The sequence below is a fragment of the Siphateles boraxobius genome, unplaced genomic scaffold (genome assembly GCF_051911475.1).
Source record: "Siphateles boraxobius isolate OS27281-9 unplaced genomic scaffold, OSU_SipBor_1 53, whole genome shotgun sequence".
Lineage (NCBI taxonomy): Eukaryota > Metazoa > Chordata > Actinopteri > Cypriniformes > Leuciscidae > Siphateles > Siphateles boraxobius.
Window position 1 is genome coordinate 1,288,390 of NW_027509175.1, and position 19,049 is coordinate 1,307,438.

The 19,049-nt window shown below is 37.1% G+C and overlaps 3 protein-coding genes across 7 annotated transcripts in view; 2 read left to right on the forward strand and 1 right to left on the reverse strand.

The window, feature by feature from the left end:
• The first annotated feature begins 1,879 nt into the window (after positions 1 to 1,879).
• cfap97 (cilia and flagella associated protein 97) lies at positions 1,880 to 8,067 on the forward strand. Of its 2 annotated transcripts, none has more exons than XM_077205010.1 (5): positions 1,880 to 2,094; positions 3,280 to 4,246; positions 4,328 to 4,617; positions 6,759 to 6,906; positions 7,514 to 8,067. In XM_077205010.1, exons 2-5 carry the CDS (start codon positions 3,322 to 3,324, stop codon positions 7,603 to 7,605), a joined length of 1,455 nt encoding a protein of 484 aa, XP_077061125.1. In that variant the 5' UTR covers positions 1,880 to 2,094; positions 3,280 to 3,321; the 3' UTR covers positions 7,606 to 8,067. The 2 variants fall into 2 exon arrangements, with proteins under 2 accessions (XP_077061125.1, XP_077061127.1); XM_077205012.1 differs by having other exon boundaries at positions 1,897 to 2,021.
• Positions 8,068 to 10,177: 2,110 nt separating this feature from the next.
• On the reverse strand, positions 10,178 to 14,679 carry slc25a4 (solute carrier family 25 member 4). Its single transcript, XM_077205018.1, has 4 exons — positions 12,558 to 14,679; positions 11,122 to 11,608; positions 10,892 to 11,032; positions 10,178 to 10,792 (listed from the first exon to the last, which is right to left on the reverse strand). Exons 1-4 carry the CDS (start codon positions 12,666 to 12,668, stop codon positions 10,635 to 10,637), a joined length of 897 nt encoding a protein of 298 aa, XP_077061133.1. The 5' UTR covers positions 12,669 to 14,679; the 3' UTR covers positions 10,178 to 10,634.
• LOC143714061 (EF-hand calcium-binding domain-containing protein 6) overlaps positions 14,366 to 19,049 on the forward strand; it is a 50,742-nt gene continuing 46,058 nt past the window's right edge. For 3 of the 4 annotated variants that reach the window (XR_013195398.1, XR_013195397.1, XM_077204998.1), the window contains exons 1-2: positions 14,470 to 14,880; positions 17,458 to 17,552. Coding sequence is in view for 2 of the 4 variants with exons in the window: in XM_077204998.1 (XP_077061113.1) it covers positions 14,562 to 14,880; positions 17,458 to 17,552 (414 nt within the window). In the remaining 2 variants the exon portion in view is untranslated. Of the gene's footprint in view, positions 14,881 to 17,457; positions 17,553 to 19,049 lie in introns of all 4 variants that reach the window. The other variant, XM_077204997.1, reaches the window with a different exon arrangement.

A 19,049-nucleotide genomic window follows, 5' to 3' on the forward strand; every position in this document is an offset into this window, starting at 1 on the left:
TAAGATCACTAAATTCGAGGCTTCTGGTCATTCCTAGGATATCTAAGTCCACTAAAGGAGGAAGGGCGTTCTCACATTTAGCTCCAAAACTCTGGAATAGCCTTCCTGATATTGTTCGAGGCTCTGACTCGCTGTCCCAGTTTAAAACTAGATTAAAGACGCATCTCTTTAGCCAAGCATTTACACAATGCTTACCTTTTATACCACTGCTGAATCAGATCAAATGCATTTAATATTATAAAACTTGAAGAGTCTGCAGGTTATTTGTGTAGGTTGCATAGTATTTACAGTCATTACGTTCCTGTGTATATTGCGTGAATGACGGGTGGTTGGGTAGATATTGTGTTTTGCGGTAGGTGGTATGCCATACGGAACCGTTGCCACCGAACCTGCTTTAACGACGACAGTGGGGCTCGACAGCCTTAGTCAAACGGGTCGGCGCGTATGGTTGGGCTGCGGAGAGATTGTGAGATTGTGGTTGGGTCTCAGCAGCAGGAGGGATGTAGAGGTCAGTAAGCAGGGCTGAGTTGAGTGGGGGACGGAGGGGGGTGACTCTGGGACGCAAGAATCACTGTCTTCATGTTTTTTATCATTTACGCCCGTGTTATGGAAATCATTATGAACAGCAGCTACGCTAATTATTTTCCCTTTTTGCTTTTCTGCTGTTATCTCGAAAAACGGCGTTCGTCAGCTCCAGTTTGTATCCAGCCTTTCATGGAGACTTCAGATACCCCAATCACAAAGCCTGTGAAGAGACGACTCAACACCGGCGATATGGACCCTCTATGGTGGACGGCACTGATCCTCAACAACTCGTCTCAACAACCGGCGTGATTACTTGGACTTCCAAAAGATGGAAATGGATAAATATTCTAAATGTTCCGATCCAATCTGACTTGTAATGCTGCCCGAATCATAAATCATGCACTGTTCCGGGTGCACGGGGTGGTGATGGCGCAGTGGATAAGACGCATGCCTTTGGTGTGAGAGACCCGGGTTCGAATCCACTGTGCGACACCAATGTGTCTCTGAGCAAGACACTTAACCCCTAGTTGCTCCAGAGGCGTGCGACCTCTGAAATATAGAAATTGTAAGTCGTTTAGGATAAAAGCGTCAGCTAAATGAATAAATGTAAATGTAAAAATGTAAATGTTCCTTCGTTGGCCAGAGGAGAACTGGCCCTCCGACTGAGTCTGGTTTCTCCCAAGGTTTTTTTCTCCATTCTGTCACCTGATGGAGTTTTGGTTCCTTGCCACTGTTGCCTTGGCTTTTGGCTTGCTTAGTTGGGGACATTTAATATTCAATAATATTATTGATCTGCCTTACTTAAGGTGGACGTTGACGCAATTTTCTTTTAGAAACAAACTCTGTTATATTATTTTCATGTTATCACTGTGAAGCTGCTTTGATACAATCTGTATTGTAAAAAGCGCTATATAAATAAAGGTGACTTGACTTAAAGAGACATAGACCGAAACGGGTCACTGTGAACAGAGCTGTTTTTGAAGAGGTAAAAAGGGTGTTGTTTTACACAACCATTGAGAAATTTTAACCAAAGTATGTTACAAACTTTACATGAAGACCCAAAAGAATCATACCAACTTGTGGAAAATAGGCATCCGATGACCCCTGTAAAGGTGACCGGTTTGGGTCTTGACATACATGTTTAGGGCAAGTTGTTATGACACAATGTTATGTACATTGAGCACTGATGTTCAGTTGGCTTGTTTGGGGTCAAATTTATTTTTATTTTTCAATAAATTTGTATTTTTAAAATAACGAATTGAGGGTGAGAAAATAATGACAGAATTTTTATTTGGGGGTGAACTATCCCTTTAAACGCAGACTTCTGATGCGGCGCCAAAATATTTAAGGAAATGACGTCACTTAGTTACCGTATCTATCGAGCTCACACTCGTTTATGCAGCTAGCTGAACAGTTGAAAGAGTCTGTTTTAACTCTTATCTTCAACCTTTAACTTTCTGAACAGCATTTGGAGATTTAAAGCGAATTAAAATGAAGTACGTCAGCTCTGTGTTTCGACTTCGCCTGACAGTGTCGTGGTCCCGCATGTTTTTGTTGTAATGTCAAAAGGTAGGCACTGCTAACTGCATTAACGTTAGCTATTATGAGTTTGCGTTGGCGTGATACGGTGATCTAGTCATGCATATGTACACACTTTTATGGTCTTGTTTATAAAATAACATATGCACAGTAAACGTAGAGCACGCCAGTCTGCTGAACGTGAATGTCCGTGGCAGCATTGCTAAACCAACTGCTTGGTTCTCTTGTCATAGAAACATGTCCCGTGTGTGTGTGTGTGTGTGTGTGTGTGTGTGTGAGAGAGCACCCCTGCTTTAAATCAGAGCTTTTTCCTGGTAACGTTACCTTAACAGCTTCGCAAGGTCTCAAGCGTATTGATGTTTTAATTAATGCCAGATAATATGGACACATTTCTACTCGGTTATTAGTTCTCTTAATATGAGTGTACCGATAAATTATAAAATATTTTTCCATAATTCTTATCGGAAGCATTCCACTTTGTAATCATTGTCTTTGTCCGTTGTTGTTGTTGTTATTATTAGCTATATAAGTATTCCAAGTGATTGTGGTAATTAACATCTATTTCAACAAAGTGAAACAAAACAATAGATAAAAACTGACTATATAGTATTCATTAATCTATATTTTAGCGCTCATTTAAAAAAAGAGCAATCTCTAAAACAGCGGTTATCCAAATGTTTGACTCCAAATGATCCTCTATAATATTTGAAGACACTGCCTTTTCTTGGTCGTGATTTCATTGACAAGGATTAAGGATAAAGGATAAGATTTGTATTTATTTTTTTAAATACTTTTTTACAAAATTTCTACCTAATAAAACTTTTTAAAATCTTGGCATAACTAGAAAAAAATTCTGAAATAATTATGTAGAATCTATATGCATTTATCTATATGCAAGTAGGAACCCTTCTACCGTTCTACAACCATAATTGTTGCATTGAAGTAAGAAATATTGTATTTTTTAGGCTTATTTTAATGAATGTTTTTTTCTTATTTTAAATCATTTTAAGTTACGTTATGTGGGCCCCTTGTTAGTTTGCTGAGGCCCTGTAGTGGGCCCCGTCCCCTGGTTTGAGAACCACTGCTCTAGAAAACATTGAAAACGTTCAGACAACTAATTTTTCCACATGTTGAGGTTGAGCCTGAGCCTAATAACAGTTGCTGGTATATAAAAAAAGTGGTTTGACTGCAGCTTCTTTTTCCTTTTTCATCCAGGTTCCACTGAATGAGGGCACATTTGGAAGACACACTACAGACATGTACAGCCCCAAAGAGTTAGAAGGAGAAGTTGACCACTCGTTCTTTGACAGTGACTGTGAAGGTAATGGACTTAATGGTTCTGAGAATGGGCAGCTAAATAAACATAAGGGCTCAGAACAACATGATGGGAGAACAGGGAAAGAGACCCATGTTTCAATGGATAAGACAGGGAGTGAAGTTCAAAGTGGGAGGAACAGTAAAGATAAAGCCAGATTGGAGAATGGTTCAAATCAGCAGGGCACACTGGGACGGAGTAAAGAGACAAAAAATGAAACAGAGCGACAAAGTAGTGATGTACGTCTCAAAGGCACCTCAACACTCCCAAGTGCCACGAGCACAGGGACGATGAACAACAGTCGATCTAGTGTGCATTCATACTCGTCTGATGAGGAAAGAGAGCTGGATGAGAAGCATGCTATTTTTAAACTCAGGAAAACTAATGGTAATGCTAACCGTGATGATGATGATGATGATGATGATGATGGATATCATCGTAGTGACGATGAAAGTGAGGACGATGTGAGATTAGCAAAACATAAGAGATTGTCCCATGGAACACCTAAAAAATCTGCTGGTAAATTCCACAAGCTGAGCCGCAGCCACTCGTCATCATCCGATCCGGAGTCCTCACACAGCAGTGACGAGAAAAGCCTAGTTCGCTCGCAGAAACATCATCGGGTAGGTTCAGATAACCAGAAAGAGCGACAAAAAGAAGTGTCAGAATCTGATGACACAGTCACTGATGTTACCCCTCTCTCGACACCAAATGTTAGTCCTTCCCAGTCCATTGATGTTGTTGTGCCCTCTGAACACTTGGCAGCAGATGTTCAACAACAGCTGCCCAGAGTTGCTGAGGAGATGGTTGTGAACGATGATTCGGACGGTCAGGGCAGTATAAGTTCTGAAGGAGAGAACGGATCAGGTTTGTGCAGTGAATCAAGATGGTTTTTGTTGTTGTTGTGGCAGTTTCTCAAGAATCTCTGTCTATCTGTCTCCCTTGCAGTGTTTTTAAAAGTAGAGAAACAATTAGACAGAGTACTTGTGGTCTCCAGGCCTGGCAGTGTTGGCAGCAGTCGTAAGAACTATTCCTTTTCAAATGAAGAGGTACGGGAGATCGACCGGGAGAATCAGCGGCTATTACGTGAACTATCCCATTCCACGGCTAGTTCGCGTAGCGGCAGCTCCACCTGTTCCAAAACCAGCAGTCGGAGGAGCAGTGCACCAGCTATACGCCTTTACCACAGCGCCCTTAATAGACAACGAGAGCAAGAGCGAATCCAGAAGGAAAACCTGGTCAGTTCAGATTCTTCACATGAAAATATTTTCTCTCATTCCACTAGAGGGAGTTATTCCCTATCTTTTTTGTTATGCAGTGAACACTAGTTTAGATTTGAATTTTAATCACACTGAGAGCAACTCCTCCTATTCTAAGAGAGAAGCTTTCATTAATTGTTGTCCTCAGTCAAGGAAGAAATTGTGTGTTTAGGTGTACACATGATGAGCATATGCTTGTACACTACTGTTCAAAAGATTAGGGTCGGTATTTTTTTTTAAAGAAAATAATTTCTTTCAAAATCTATTTAGCAAGGATGCATTAATTTGATCAGAAGTGACCGTAGAGATTGACATGTTACAAACAAATATTAAATAAATGCAGTTTTTTTAACTTTATATTTATCAACGAATGCTGTACCATGGTTTCTACAAAAAAAATATTAAGCAGCACAACCGTTTTCAACATTGTTAATAATAATAAATGTTTCTTGAGCGCCAAATTGGCATATTAGAATGATTTCTGAGGAATCATGTGACACTGAATTCTGGAGTAATGATGCTGAAAATTCACCTTTGCCATCACAAGAATAAATTGCATTTTAAAATATATACAAATAGAAAATAGCTATTTTGAATTGTATTTTGCTGTATTTTTGATCAAATAAATACAGCCTTGGTGAGCATAAGACACATTTTTTTTTTCAAAAATATAACCTAACCCAACACGATGTATGTTTTGATTCTGTCATTTACAGTGCTCTTCTACTCAGATGCCCCAGTATATCACCACATGTTCTTTGGTGATATTATTCATTCATGTAATGTGTTCTGTGTGAATGTTTAAGTGTTCTGTGAAAGTGTGCATGGGTTAGGTGGCGCTGTCAGCCACAGCCAGTGAAAGCAGAGACAGTGACCACCTGACTGAGACGAGAAGAGACAGGTGGAAGCAGTTTTGCGCACATGCTGGTCTTGACATTATACCAAATTCACCCCGTGCTTTCCTCATCTAAGCTTCAGTGAGAGAGAGAGAGAGTATTATGCAACTCTTCAAATTACATTTGAATAAGGGCGAGTAAATGATAAGGATCTCTCTGGCCCCGTGCTTTTGGAAGCAACCTAATGTGCTCTCTTAACCTTGCTTGTTTACTGTTACGTATGCATATTCTCTCCTCTCTCTCTCTTTTGGTCATCCTAATAGAGCCTTACAGAGTCAGATCCTCTCTGTACGTTTTTATTACAGAAAAACAGGAAAATTACAATAATCATTTAGCATAATCAATAGAAGCAGGGACAATGAACTGTGACTCAGACTGCATGTTCCTCCAGGTCTTGTTAGCATTTTACTACCTAGCAACTAATGCTGGAACACAAGACAGTCACTCTCGTTCTGAGCACTGAGTTAGCTGACCTCTATCTTCACCTTTACTCTATTTCTAGTCCTAGCTCTTTTCATGGGCTTTGCTTACTGAGTGGTTTCCAAAGGGGTGTTTGTACCAACATACGGAGGCATAACAGCCTGTGACATTCTGATCCTTGTGCACAGGTTATTTTTATTCTCAATGGATCACTGTGGCTTTTCAGAGTTCATAGTTGTAGTCTCACTACTCTCTTGGTCATCTTGTTTGAGGCAAGTTAATGTGAGTTCATAGATGTCTGAAAGCTTTTAGATTTGGGGTGAATCACACCAAATCTGTCTAGAGAATTTTCATCCATCATATTTCATCCCCCCCAAAAAAAAAAAAAAAATTTAAGGGCCATTGTGGTATTTTTGTGAAAATTTGTGCACATTTCTAAGCACACAATTTATTTTTTTGTTATTATTGTAGTATAATGTAAACCTTTTGTACGGTATGGCAGTTTAATGTGTTCATTAATTTGTTTTAATGTTTTATATAATGACAAATCTATGTAAATCATTGTTTGGTGTCTTATGGTTTTGTTTTTTTCAACAATTATTTGGATCCATTAACTATTATTAATAGATTATTAATCATTTATTGTTTATTAATTTTTCCATAAGGATTTTGGCCAAGCTATATAAGTGGGCTGGCATTCTTGGCCAGCATGTTAATAATTCATGTTGTAATTCAGCAAGCCAAAATGTTGACTTTAGTTCAGGAAGAGAATAACATTTCTGACCTAAATATTTGTGCTTTCAGGCATTCCTGAAGCGTCTAGAATCTGTGAAGCCCACTCCTGGTATGACCCGAGATGAGCAGTTAGCTGATTATCAACAGCAGTGCCGATACATGGGAACAAGTGTTACAGCTCTTCCACCGGTCAAACTCAAGTCCACCAAAACATCTGGTACATGCACACACACAACACAAACTTAAGCCGAAGTTAGCATGAGGCGCTTTGAATGAAGATATGTTCAGTTGTCTGCATGTCATCACAATTACATCAGCCCATATTCAGCTGTGTTGCAGATTCCAGAAATAATAAACGTATTATTTCGACTGTTCATAATATAATATACTTTTTATTTCTTTTAAATAGAGAATTGTTAAAATGAATAGATTATAATAGAAATTAGTTTATTTTCAACTCCTCTGAGATTTAAAAAAAAAATCTAAATATTTGTTATTGATTCTAGTAAAACTTTTTGAACTTAAGTACCATTTGTGATGTGCTTTGTTTGTATGAGTTGTTTTTTACTTGTTTAGTTTCATTGATAATTGAAATCTGCCATTGCAACTGACTTTACTTTAAATTGAAGACCCATCTGATTTCTTTTAAAATTAAATGTTAGGTAGGTCTTTCCCCATTATTTACTGATAAACAAGAGTATAGCCACTGTATTTGAACACAGACAACTGTTGTTATGTTGATTATCTGCATGCATAACATTTAATGCAAAATTGTTAAGGAACAGTCCTAACAATAGTGCAACTTTGTCTTTCCATGAGCACAGGGAAGACTTCTAGACCTGGCAGTAGTCCTCACAAAGCTAGACCGGAAACCGCTAAACTCAACAGGGCAACACCACGGCCTGCGTGGTCCTGATCCTCAAAATCCATTTCACTTACATGTTCTGCTCTTACTGTAAGTAGAAAATATGACTGTAGGTCACAACATGAAACATTCTAGACGAACTGCTTGAGCTCACGTTAATTAGTCTGGATATGGAGTAATATAAAAATGAAATATTTATCAGATAATCTACACAGCTAAATGTTTAATGACATTAATTGCTTGAAAATGTGTAGCTTCTATACATTTTAGATTTTGTTGGAGACAATCTAAACTGTGTGGGGACAATAAAGTGTGACATTCCATTTTCTGAGACATTCAGAAGTAAACCAGTTCCTATATTTTACAGACAAAAAAATCTAATCAAATAAAAATGATATATAAGCTGTGTATAATTTTAAAGTCAATGTTGCTGTTATCAGAATAATAAATTACACGACACTTCTGTTGGAAACTAAATTTCATGTGAAATAAATGCTTTATTAGTTATGGTAATATCCAGTGTTGTTCCATTATTTGGAAAGTAAAAGTGGTTTGTTTATTGACCCAGCTGAATGACACTTGAATAGCTGGATGCTGATATGAAGTGCCACACATGCTCAGACAATGTTCCATCTTTTACGATAAGTGTAACAATGCCAGGCATTCACCTGTCACTCTTAAATTGCTTTTGAAAAGGCTGACTGACACTTGTTGACACATAGCAGACTAACAAGGTTATTATGCAAACACAGAGACTGGCACAGTAGTCATTGTTGCTGAAGACATTGCTATGTTGTTTGACTTGCATTACTGTAACTGGTTACTGTTACTAGCCTTTGAGCTATTACTATTATACTAGTATTAAACCAACATTACATTATATTTCTTTACAGATCAGTATTTAATGTGCATTTAACATCAAGCCATGTTTTTATACTTTTTGAAGGTGATTATAATTTATAATATGTTAGCCATATAATATGTAATCTAATTTTATAATCACTTGTATTATAATATATTATGAAATTGAAAAAAAAAATATATATATATATATATATATTTCCGTTGAAAAAAAAAGATTTGGGGTTGGTCAGTTTTTAAAATGTATATATTTATGAAAGTTTGTTATGCTCACCAAGGCTGCATTTATCATATTTATATGATCTAAAATAGCTATTTTCTGTTTTAATATATTTTAAAATGCAGTCTTCAGTGTCGCATGATAATATGCTGTTTTTGGTCCTCAAGAAACGTTTATTATTGATGTTGAAAAGAGTTGTGCTGCTTGTGGAAACTGATAAAAGATTTTTCAGGATTGTTTCATAAATAGAAAGTTCAAAAGAACAGCATTTATTTGAAATCGAAATCTTGTTGTGACATTATAAATGCCTTTACTGTCACTATTGAGTTTGACCAATTTAACCTTTGTACATCCTTATGGAAATTTTTTTTTTTTTTCAGTTTTTTTTTTTATCACTTTGCCTGTGTTAATGCTAACTGCATAAAATTTGGCACAGGTGTGTATTTTTATTGGAATTTTACTATTTCACCCCCATTTCCTTTCTAAGTAAAATCTATTTTACACTAGGTACAAAAAATACTTACTCTCGGCGCCTTTTGGACAAAAATGTCCCCATTGAAATTAATTAAAACTGCAATTTTTAATCCCAGGGCCATTTAACTATAAAATGATGCAATCTTTGTTAAGAGGCTTTCATTCTGTTGGCTTCAAAATTTTAATTTTTGCTATTTTCTACCAGATGGTCCCATTTTTTTCAAGTTTGGCCTATAGAGCAATAACTGGATTTATTTCTGTTTTCTGCTTCAGCATATTATAGAGCCAATTGGATAAATTATACAACGATAATTGTGTGTGTGTGTGTGTGTGTGTGTGTGTGTGTGTGTGTGTGTGTGTGTGTGTTATTGAGAGAGAAAAACTCAACTGCAAATAACAAAATCCAAGTGGACTTTTGGAAAAATCTGTTACTGCGCCCAAACAAAATCTTACCGAAAGCTCATTTTTTGAGACCTCAAACTTGGAACACAACTTATTTAGATTTATGGCTTTGATTTTCTAGCAGTCAGTTTTACAGTTCAACTTGTTTCATAAAATATACATTTTATATAAAATAATGTTCATAAATAATTTTCATAAAGTTAAACCTATATCACTTTTTTTGGGTTTACTTTGTTTTTTACTTCAGCAATAATCTGCAAAGGGTCTTTAAAATGAGACCAAACTTAAGTCTGTGCTCCTAAGCTTTGGCAAGGACATTTTTGTCCTCTATGGACCTACCTAACTTTTTTTAATTGATCCACAAGGGTTAATGCATCCTTGCTGAATAAAAGTACTGATTTCTTTACAAAATGTCTTAAAAACATCTTACTGACCCCAAACACTGTATAAACTGTTTTTGGTTTAAAATGGGAATGATAAAATTTGAACAGTTTTTCTTCATTAATTCTGTTCATTTTAAATGTTTGTGAAACAATTTGAACTATGAAAGCCAATATGAGTCCACTTTCATTACTCGGCTGTAACACAACTTTTGACTTTTTTTATGATCATAAAATCTGGGAGTAAGACGTAATGTAATGATAAAAAATAAAGCACAAGCACTGATCAGGAGTTGTATTGTCAGCTTTATTCTTATTAAAAGAACACATAAGGTGGAATAAACCACAAGAACAGTCAGCTTTCCAGTGTACAGCCACTTGCTTCAGTCTGAGAGTGTTCAGCTAGCTACAGAAGAGAAGAGCCACTGTAGAACATGTAGACTCTCAGAGTTATGAGGGATTGATTCAAATAAATAAATGAGAAAAAAAAAGATAACTTTCAATCTGACCAGACTAAATGTCATCTAAAACTGGGGGGCAGTTGGTAGAGTTAAATATATTTACAAGTATAGAGGTGGAGGGTGCGGTGACCACCTAAGATCACATGATTCAAATCCACCCCTGGGCCAGCATGGCTAAGTACACTTCCCCTACTTCACCCTGTTTGTTAACATCACACAATTAAGACATACACAGTGCTCAGGGGTTCCTTTGATGGGATCAACATGATGGATGGAGAATGTTTATGTGTACTTCTTGATCTCGTCATACAGAACCAGCACAAAGGCGCCGCCCATGCCTCTGAGCACATTGGACCAGGCACCCTTGAAGAAAGCTTTGCCACCCTCATCCTTAGTGATCTTTTTCCAACAGTCGATTGTGCCCGTGTACATAATGTCAGCTTTTGGAAAGAAAATTATCCGTTAGACAGGTCGACTAATAATAAACAAAATCCATGGAACAATAGTTTGTGCCAAAATTGCATGATCCTTTGGCTTACCTCCTTTGCGTCCTGACTGCATCATCATACGACGTCTGACGGTGTCGAAAGGATATGAAATGATACCGGCTGCAGCTGTGACGGTCTGGGCAATCATCCAGCTAATGACAATGTGTGTGTTCTTGGGGTCTGGCAGCATACCTGAGTGATAGAGTTTGACCATGTCACTGAGTTGTATTTAACAAGCCATTTATTTTATCCATGTCAGATGTTTCCCAATAGCTGCTTACCTTTTGCTGTATCGTAGACACCGAAGTAAGCAGCTCTGTAGATAATAATGCCCTGGACAGACACATTGAAGCCAAGGTAGAGACCCTTAATACCATCAGACTTGAAGATCTTGGTAAGGCAGTTCCCAAGACCACTGAACTCTCTCTCCGCTGTGCCTTTACCGATATCAGCAGCAAGCCTTGTTCTGGCGAAGTCAAGAGGGTAGACAAAGCACAAAGAGGTGGCACCGGCGGCACCACCAGAGGCCAGATTACCAGCAAAGTAACGCCAGAACTGGGTCTTCTGGTCCACTCCTCCAAGGAAGATCTTCTTGTACTTGTCTTTGAAGGCAAAGTTGAGGGCTTGTGTGGGGAAGTATCTGATGACGTTGGCGAGATTGCCTCTCCAGAAGGACACAAATCCCTGCTCTTTGGGAATTCTTACTACACAGTCGACGATGCCTTTGTACTGCATCTCAGCTGTGATCTGTTTGCTGGCATGCTGGACCTGTGAAGCAGAACAGTTTGAATTGGTAAGTGGAAGAGTGCACCCTTGATATCATTGTGGTCACACATCGGATGTGAATTATGGGATATGGATTTTTGAGCTGTAATTTTTATCTATTTCCTTGTACCAGTGTTGCATGGTCATACTGTATAAGGGAGCCACAAAAAAGTGTGATTATTACACTTAGGGATCAGTCTGTCCACGAGCACGAGCTGCACTTGGCGTCACACCCAACTTGCACGCAGGGTTTAAGTATTGAGTTGCAGCCTCCAGACTATTTTTAACTTTAAACGTACAACAAATATCACTGCTCTTCACAGTCACGATCTTAGCCCACATGATTGGCCTTTATGAACTATGGCACCGATGGAAAGAGTGACGGAAGTCGTCAAGGTCAAATGTTTAAACTTTATTTAATTCAATTAATTAATTAATTAGTAAAGCACTACTTAAATGACCAAATAAAATTTATCGAACATTAATTAAACTTACTCTATGCTGAATTTCGACCTTATTTTGTCAGTGACGCTTGTCTGAGTAACGCTTTAAGTAGCACCATGGACAGCGCCATAATGAATTGTCGGCAAAACTCTCCTTTTTAGTCTATTCTGTTTTATTAATTGATTCGAATTTTACCGAAACATTTGTAAACTAAACAAACTTGACATCCAAGTTCGCTGCACCCTCTTTCTAAAGTATGCAGTTGTGACTTACTCGCAACTTTTCAAGCTATTTACGGGGGTATTCAATAGCCTACACTCTAAAAAAAAGTATGGGTTGTTCCAACCCATATTTGGGGCATAAATGGACAAACCCAAACGTTGGTTTACATTTTTTGAATAAATTTTAAACCCAACGTTTGGGTTTGTCCATATTTGACCTAAACATGGGTTGAAACGACCCAGCATTTTTATATTTTAAAATGATTGATTCTGACTTCAAAACGTACCTGCAGTAACAGTTTGACTCTTTCAATGGGGGCCACGGCTGTCTTGGAGATGGCAGCGGCCACACCACCGGCCAAGAAATCCTTCAAGAAGCTGATCACTGCGTCAGACATGATGTCCTATCTCCTGGAAGACAATCTCACCACTAACTAAAGGACCCTATAAGAACCCCAGCGACGCCCCTTCAAATGGACGAGTGCTCGTGTTTGCTCTCAATATATCCAGACTCATTATCGCGAGAGGAGCAGATGATGGATCCACGAGGGACCGTACAGAATCTCAAAGCTGAATAAATATCCCGGGTCACAGGCCATGAGTCTTGCGCAAGTTCATTTATGTCCTGGGTCATTGAATTGGGGACGTTTAAAGGACAAATTTTATTTCTCACATATATTATTGACAAATCATTTTATCACAGAACCTTGCACCAAAAGAATTACAGAAATATTAGGCATATGGAATAAAGTTTGCCTAAATAAAATAAATTCAATGCAAAAATGCAATTTTGCTGACTAAATTATCTTATCTAAATTAATATATACTTCCATTAAACTGATATTTGTAAATGTCTAGTTATAGGCCAATGAATGGCCTATGCCATTTGAATTTGCATTGTGATATTTCAAATTATTTTGATTGTACCTATAAAGTACATGTTCACAGAGTTAGATTAAAGGTTAGTAGCCTTAAAAGATACACTATTAGGCCTACATTAAGGTGAACGATGGAAAAAGTAGCCTACAGTTCTGGGTAGGTTCGGGATGGGACACATGTTGCATTTGATCTATAGGGAAAATGGATCAAGAAACAGGAATAGGCTTCTTTTGCTCATTCAATAGTGACCTGCACGCGCACCTGTGTCACGTGACAGACTGTCCTAAAATACGCAGGACGTTTTCTGAAGCTATTTATAATGCTATACTGATTTATTGCATAATGACAAATAAGTTTAGTTTATTGTTTATTGTTATCATTTTGGAATAGGTAATGTTGAAATGGTTGTTAGTGCCTGGTACCATTTGTTTGGATGGTAATTGTAGCCTATGTGTTAAACCTAAGTTTAATTACATGTTCGTTCTGAGTAATTGATTTTGTGGAAACTTGTGAGTAATATTACTGTTTAATTACTGTATAATATGTGTAACATTGTAGAGTGTTAGACCCCTGCGCATTCTAATAGCAGTTTTAGATATTGGAAACCACTACCCCATTTTTTCACCCCCTCAGTCTGTTAGTTAGGGCTGTTGCCGGGCTACAATACAGGCAGCAGTATTCTTCTTGAGTGGGATTTGAATGTTACTAAAAACAATGTGGGAGACTCTTCTTTACAACACAATGCGAGTTTGACTGGGTGCCAGGACTGTGATGACACATCAGCTCAAATTTCCTCAGTCACAGGAACAAAATTATTTTATTTATTGAAGCTCACAAATGAATACACATGCCAAATAGAGATTGCCAAGTGTTCATTTCTGTTACTAAGAATGTATTCAAACGGACTATAATAGGCCTATGTGTAGGTGGGTTTACTTTAGGTTGGAGACTAAACAGACCCCAACAGGGAATTAAATCTGACAAAACCTCTCTTTGGAAAATTATAAGGAAAATGAATATTTAAAAATTAAACGTTTTCTTTTACGATTGGGTTAGGATTCATTACATTTACATAAACATCGCATTGTATGACTTTATTAAAGTACAAAACGCGTATTCTCGATCGGTATGAACATCACATGAACATTTGCCCGCGTAACCTGCAACCCTATGCGCGAGCGCTTGCTGTTGCTAAGGGAAACTCGGCTTTTCTTTTGTAATAAAACAGTAGGCAGACAGTATCTCCTCTCATAAAAGTTCTTCAACATTTTACTACATGGAACATTTGACATTTAAGCCACTAAAAAGCGACAGAATTTATCTAATTTAATCTATTTTCTTCTTAGTGCGTAACGCACTTTAGAAAAGGGCTTCCCGGGGAGTTGTATTAAAACGTAAACTTTTCAGTCAAGATGTCCACGGTGACTTCTGTGCGGCTCCCGTTCATTCAACACCCTTCATCAAGACTCGGAGATCCAGATTTCATCTCTCTCCGGGGTTTTTCCACCGACTGCGGCAGAAAACATAGATACTGGATGCCTCAAAGAGGAACCAGACCTCAGTCTCCAGGGACGGAGAGCATGGATTCCGCTTTTCGCAGTGAGAGCAGCAGAAGTGATAGAAGTTATCTGATGGAGAAAGGAAAAGGAAAAGGATTAGATATTCCAGAGCAAATCCCCGAAGGAGACGAGGTCATCCACGACCAGGATAAACACAGATTACCCTTGTTCCGTGAGTCACTAGCCTGATATTTATGCAGTTTGATATGAAGGGGCTGCACTGCCTACAGCTGGCGATAATGTAGGCCTAATGGTGCGTTGTGCATTTATGGAGGTCTGACTGTAATTTACTGAAATGTTGATTTACAGTCTGTAAATCAACATTTCAGCACCCGAAACAGCGCTAGAGGACAAATAAATTGCTGACTGTGAAACATAACTTATCTTTGTTTGAAAAAAATAATAATTAAAAACAAATGAGTCACCGAGCACATAAAGCACATATGAATCATTTTTCATAATTAGCTATGGAAATTTTAAGAAACCAGTTCTGTTAACGATTTTAGTTGCTTTTGTGGAGGGGGTTTCAACACAACATATAACACAAAAGCATGATTCAATCCATTGCAAATAAATTTAACACTGATCGTCTCATTTTTTAAATAAGATACAAACAAAGTTTGTCCGTCAGATATGACGAAATTAATCAGTTAGGCTACTTAACCCTCTACTGCACGCATTATTATGCAATCATGGAAAAAAAATGTACAGTGTTTTTTTATATATAAAATAGACTCAAATTAACTTTTTTTTTTTTTTTTTTTTTTTTTTTTTGGGGGGTACTTTTGGGTGCGTTGCCATATGGCAACATTGTGCGACAATGGAACAGCCTGATGCGTTTTCTCCCAAAATGACATGAAATTCATAGATGATTACAGACCTGTCTTTTAGAAATGAAATTGTTTTTATTATTTAAAATGTTTTCAAGAGCTTTGTGTACAAAATATGAAACTAATTTTCAAAGTATTATTTCAACAACATTTACAAAACATCTGACGCAAACTCATAAGAACTGTTCAAGTGAAACTACTCAATGTGAAACGATTATTTCAACAACATTTACAAAACATCTGATGCAAACTCATAAGAACTGTTCAAGTGAAACTACTCGATGTGAAACGCCTTAAAGCAGTTGTTCTCTCTGTTAAAGGTGGGGTATGTGATTTTCTTTTTTGACCATTTTTTCAAAATCACTTGAAATCCTATTCCTAACCCACTTACAGCCACTGAGTTAGAAGCACTGACATGAAAATTAAAAAATTTAATCATCTGTGGAACGGGCAGGACTCGAAAAACTCGAAAAAACTCGAAAAACAGCCAATCATTTCCAAGACCACCTAGAATCATTGGACAGTAAGTGCGTCAATCAAACGGTCGTACCATACCCCCCTCCCCCATGCCCCTCTTCGAGTGGGTGGAGTCAGGGCCAACGTTGGAGGAAAGAAGGTAGGACCTTTTGAGTTGTGTATTTTCAAAATCTGCCGGCCGTTTTGCAAATCACATACCCCACCTTTTAAGCAGAGGTGCACCTTGCACTTAGAGCAAACCCCTCTGACGATGCCCTTGCAGCCAGGATTCTTGCACCTTCCTTTTGGTGCACCCATCTCTGGCCAGTGATCAAAGCTGTCAAGACGGATATATATTTTACTTTTATACTTTACTTTTACTTTACTTTATAAATATATAAAAATATATATAAATATATGAGTAGAATACAACCATCCAACTATATCAGTGCATCCATACATTGTCATTCATACAAAGCTACTCTGCATTAGAATGGGCAAAATATTGTTCCATTACCGCACAATGTTGCCATATGGCAACACACCTATTTTATTAAATAAAAAGGTAATATAAGTATCAAAACAATGTGACAATGATTGAAATAAGATTAGAACTTACCCCAGATGCTTGATGTATTTTTTTTTTCCGAAGAAATATGAAAAAAATGAGGAAAATCTTCACATATACACAAGCACTTTTTCAGCAGCTGGAGTCATCAAAAGTGTGTGAAAAGAATGACGTTGCAAGGGTGTGTGTAATGTCGTGATGTCATCAAAGCATATCATTGGTTACCACCAGGTTCTACCATGAATTTAAGATTAATCAGAGCTCATATTTATTTTCAAATTTCAAGAAATGTCCAAAGAAAGGGTATGTTGCCATATGGCAACACCGTGCAGTAGAGGGTTAAGGTTAAAAGTGAGTGTTTAAAAAAAAAAGAGAGTGTTTTTTGATCAAAATGCATTCTATTAGTTGACATCGAATAAAACACTGCTGACTTTATGTCGTGGAAGAATGCACGTTAGAGAACCTTTAACGGAACTTTTAATAATGAAAATTTGGCTTGGCTATTACAAAAAATAAATTTTTGCCCGTTCTTGCTTCTTAACCACCATAATTAGTACATTTCATAATTATTCAGACTGTCACGTATTCGACCATACGAGGGCGCTGTCTCATCAAAGGAATTAATAGTGGTCAGTACTTGAATCTCTCTTAGTTTCAGAGACTTGTGCATTTACAGCAACTGAATCCTGCAGGAGCATGTATGGGTCCTGAAAATATTATTATTTAAAAATATTTTATATCAATTATACATAATTTTGTTGTGATATTTTCATGACAACCAAGTTTGGAAACTTTTTGCTATTTCCCTTGGTCCCCTATTCAAGTTACGTTAAATAGCCTAATGGATGTATTAAATAATTTGTGTGCATATTTGTCTGGTTTCTGTGTTTGGTAGGTCACAGGGCGGCATCAGAGAACCGATCCATTAGTATGCTTTCTCATATAACATACTCCAGCACTGGTCCACGGATGACAGATCAAACTAATCAGGTATTACAAATATTTAAATGTATGCACATTGTAGGCTAGTAGTTAAAAGACACCTAATATAAAGTGGGACCTACTGTGTAATGATATTTTTATGATTATTGGATTAAAAGACACGGCGGCTTTCTATTACATACAGTAGGACAGTATTTATGAAGCAGTAGTCTATTTAAACACTTGATAGATGAATATAATTTAATTTGATAATAAAATATCAGACAAATTATAATTTAATTTAAATAGTTGGTTAGCTTTTACATTATACAATATAAAATAAATGTACTGTTTATTAATACTGTTTACAGTAAATAAAGAAAAATATACTTCCGGTCAAAATGTTTTGTTTTTTTTTAATTAAAAAAACAACAACGTTAAAGTTTCTTATGCTCACCAAGGCTGCATTTATTTGGTCAAAAATGCAGTTAAAGATGTAATATTGTGAAATATTATTAATTTAAAATAATTTGAAATGTCTACTCCTCAAAGAATGTCACAAAATGTTGCCAAAACATATCACTGTTTCCACAAAAATAATTAATGATGATAACAATGATGATGATAATAATAAGGACCATTATTGATATTTTTTGCACTAATAATAATTGATAATAATTGAACAACAAAACGGCATATTAGAATGAATCCTGAAGGATCATGTGACACTGAAGACTAAAGTAATGGCTGCTGAAAATTCAGCTTTGCCACCACAGGAATAAATTAAAATATATTAAAATAGAAAATGGTTCTTTTAAATTGTATATTCAACAACATTATTACCGTTTTACTGTATGTTTGATCAAATAAATGCAGAATCGGTGAACATAATGACTTATTTCAAAAGCATTAAAAATATGAATGTAATAATGCAAATAAATAATTACTCCAAACTTTTGAAAATGTCTGTTATTAATGTGATGAACTGCACCTGTGCTAACTATATTAGGACACCGGTGTGAAGTTATCTGACTTCATACATCCACTCCGTCTGTGGACCAGTTCAAAATTATGGAGAAAAAAAAAAAACTAATATAAGTGAAATTAGAGCTGAGAAAAAGTGGTTGCAGATGCAAACATTTTAATTAACATGTTTTGGAGCCACTGTGCAGGTCTCATGCACAATGTGATTCTACAAAGATTAATACAGGCATATTCTCAAGTATCCCCATGTGCTTTCCTTTCAATGACAGTCTTGCTAGCCTGTGTTCCTCCTTTTGACATCAAAGCCTGGCATTATCCCATTGAGAAAGAAAGATACTGCTCGTGTAGAATAAAACACAAGAACTGATAAAATCTCAGCTGCAGCTCAGTGGTTAACACCAATGTATAGCCGAGTTTACTCAGGAGAGATATTAGCAAAGAGCGATAAAGAGAAGGAGAAGGGGGGAGTATATGTGCAAATGGGCGTGTGACAGAGAAAGTCCTGCAAATCTGCAGGTGTCTGTCTTCTGGGGGGGGTGTTGTGTGTGATTAACCCTGCCAGTCTTATCCCTGGAGTCCTGT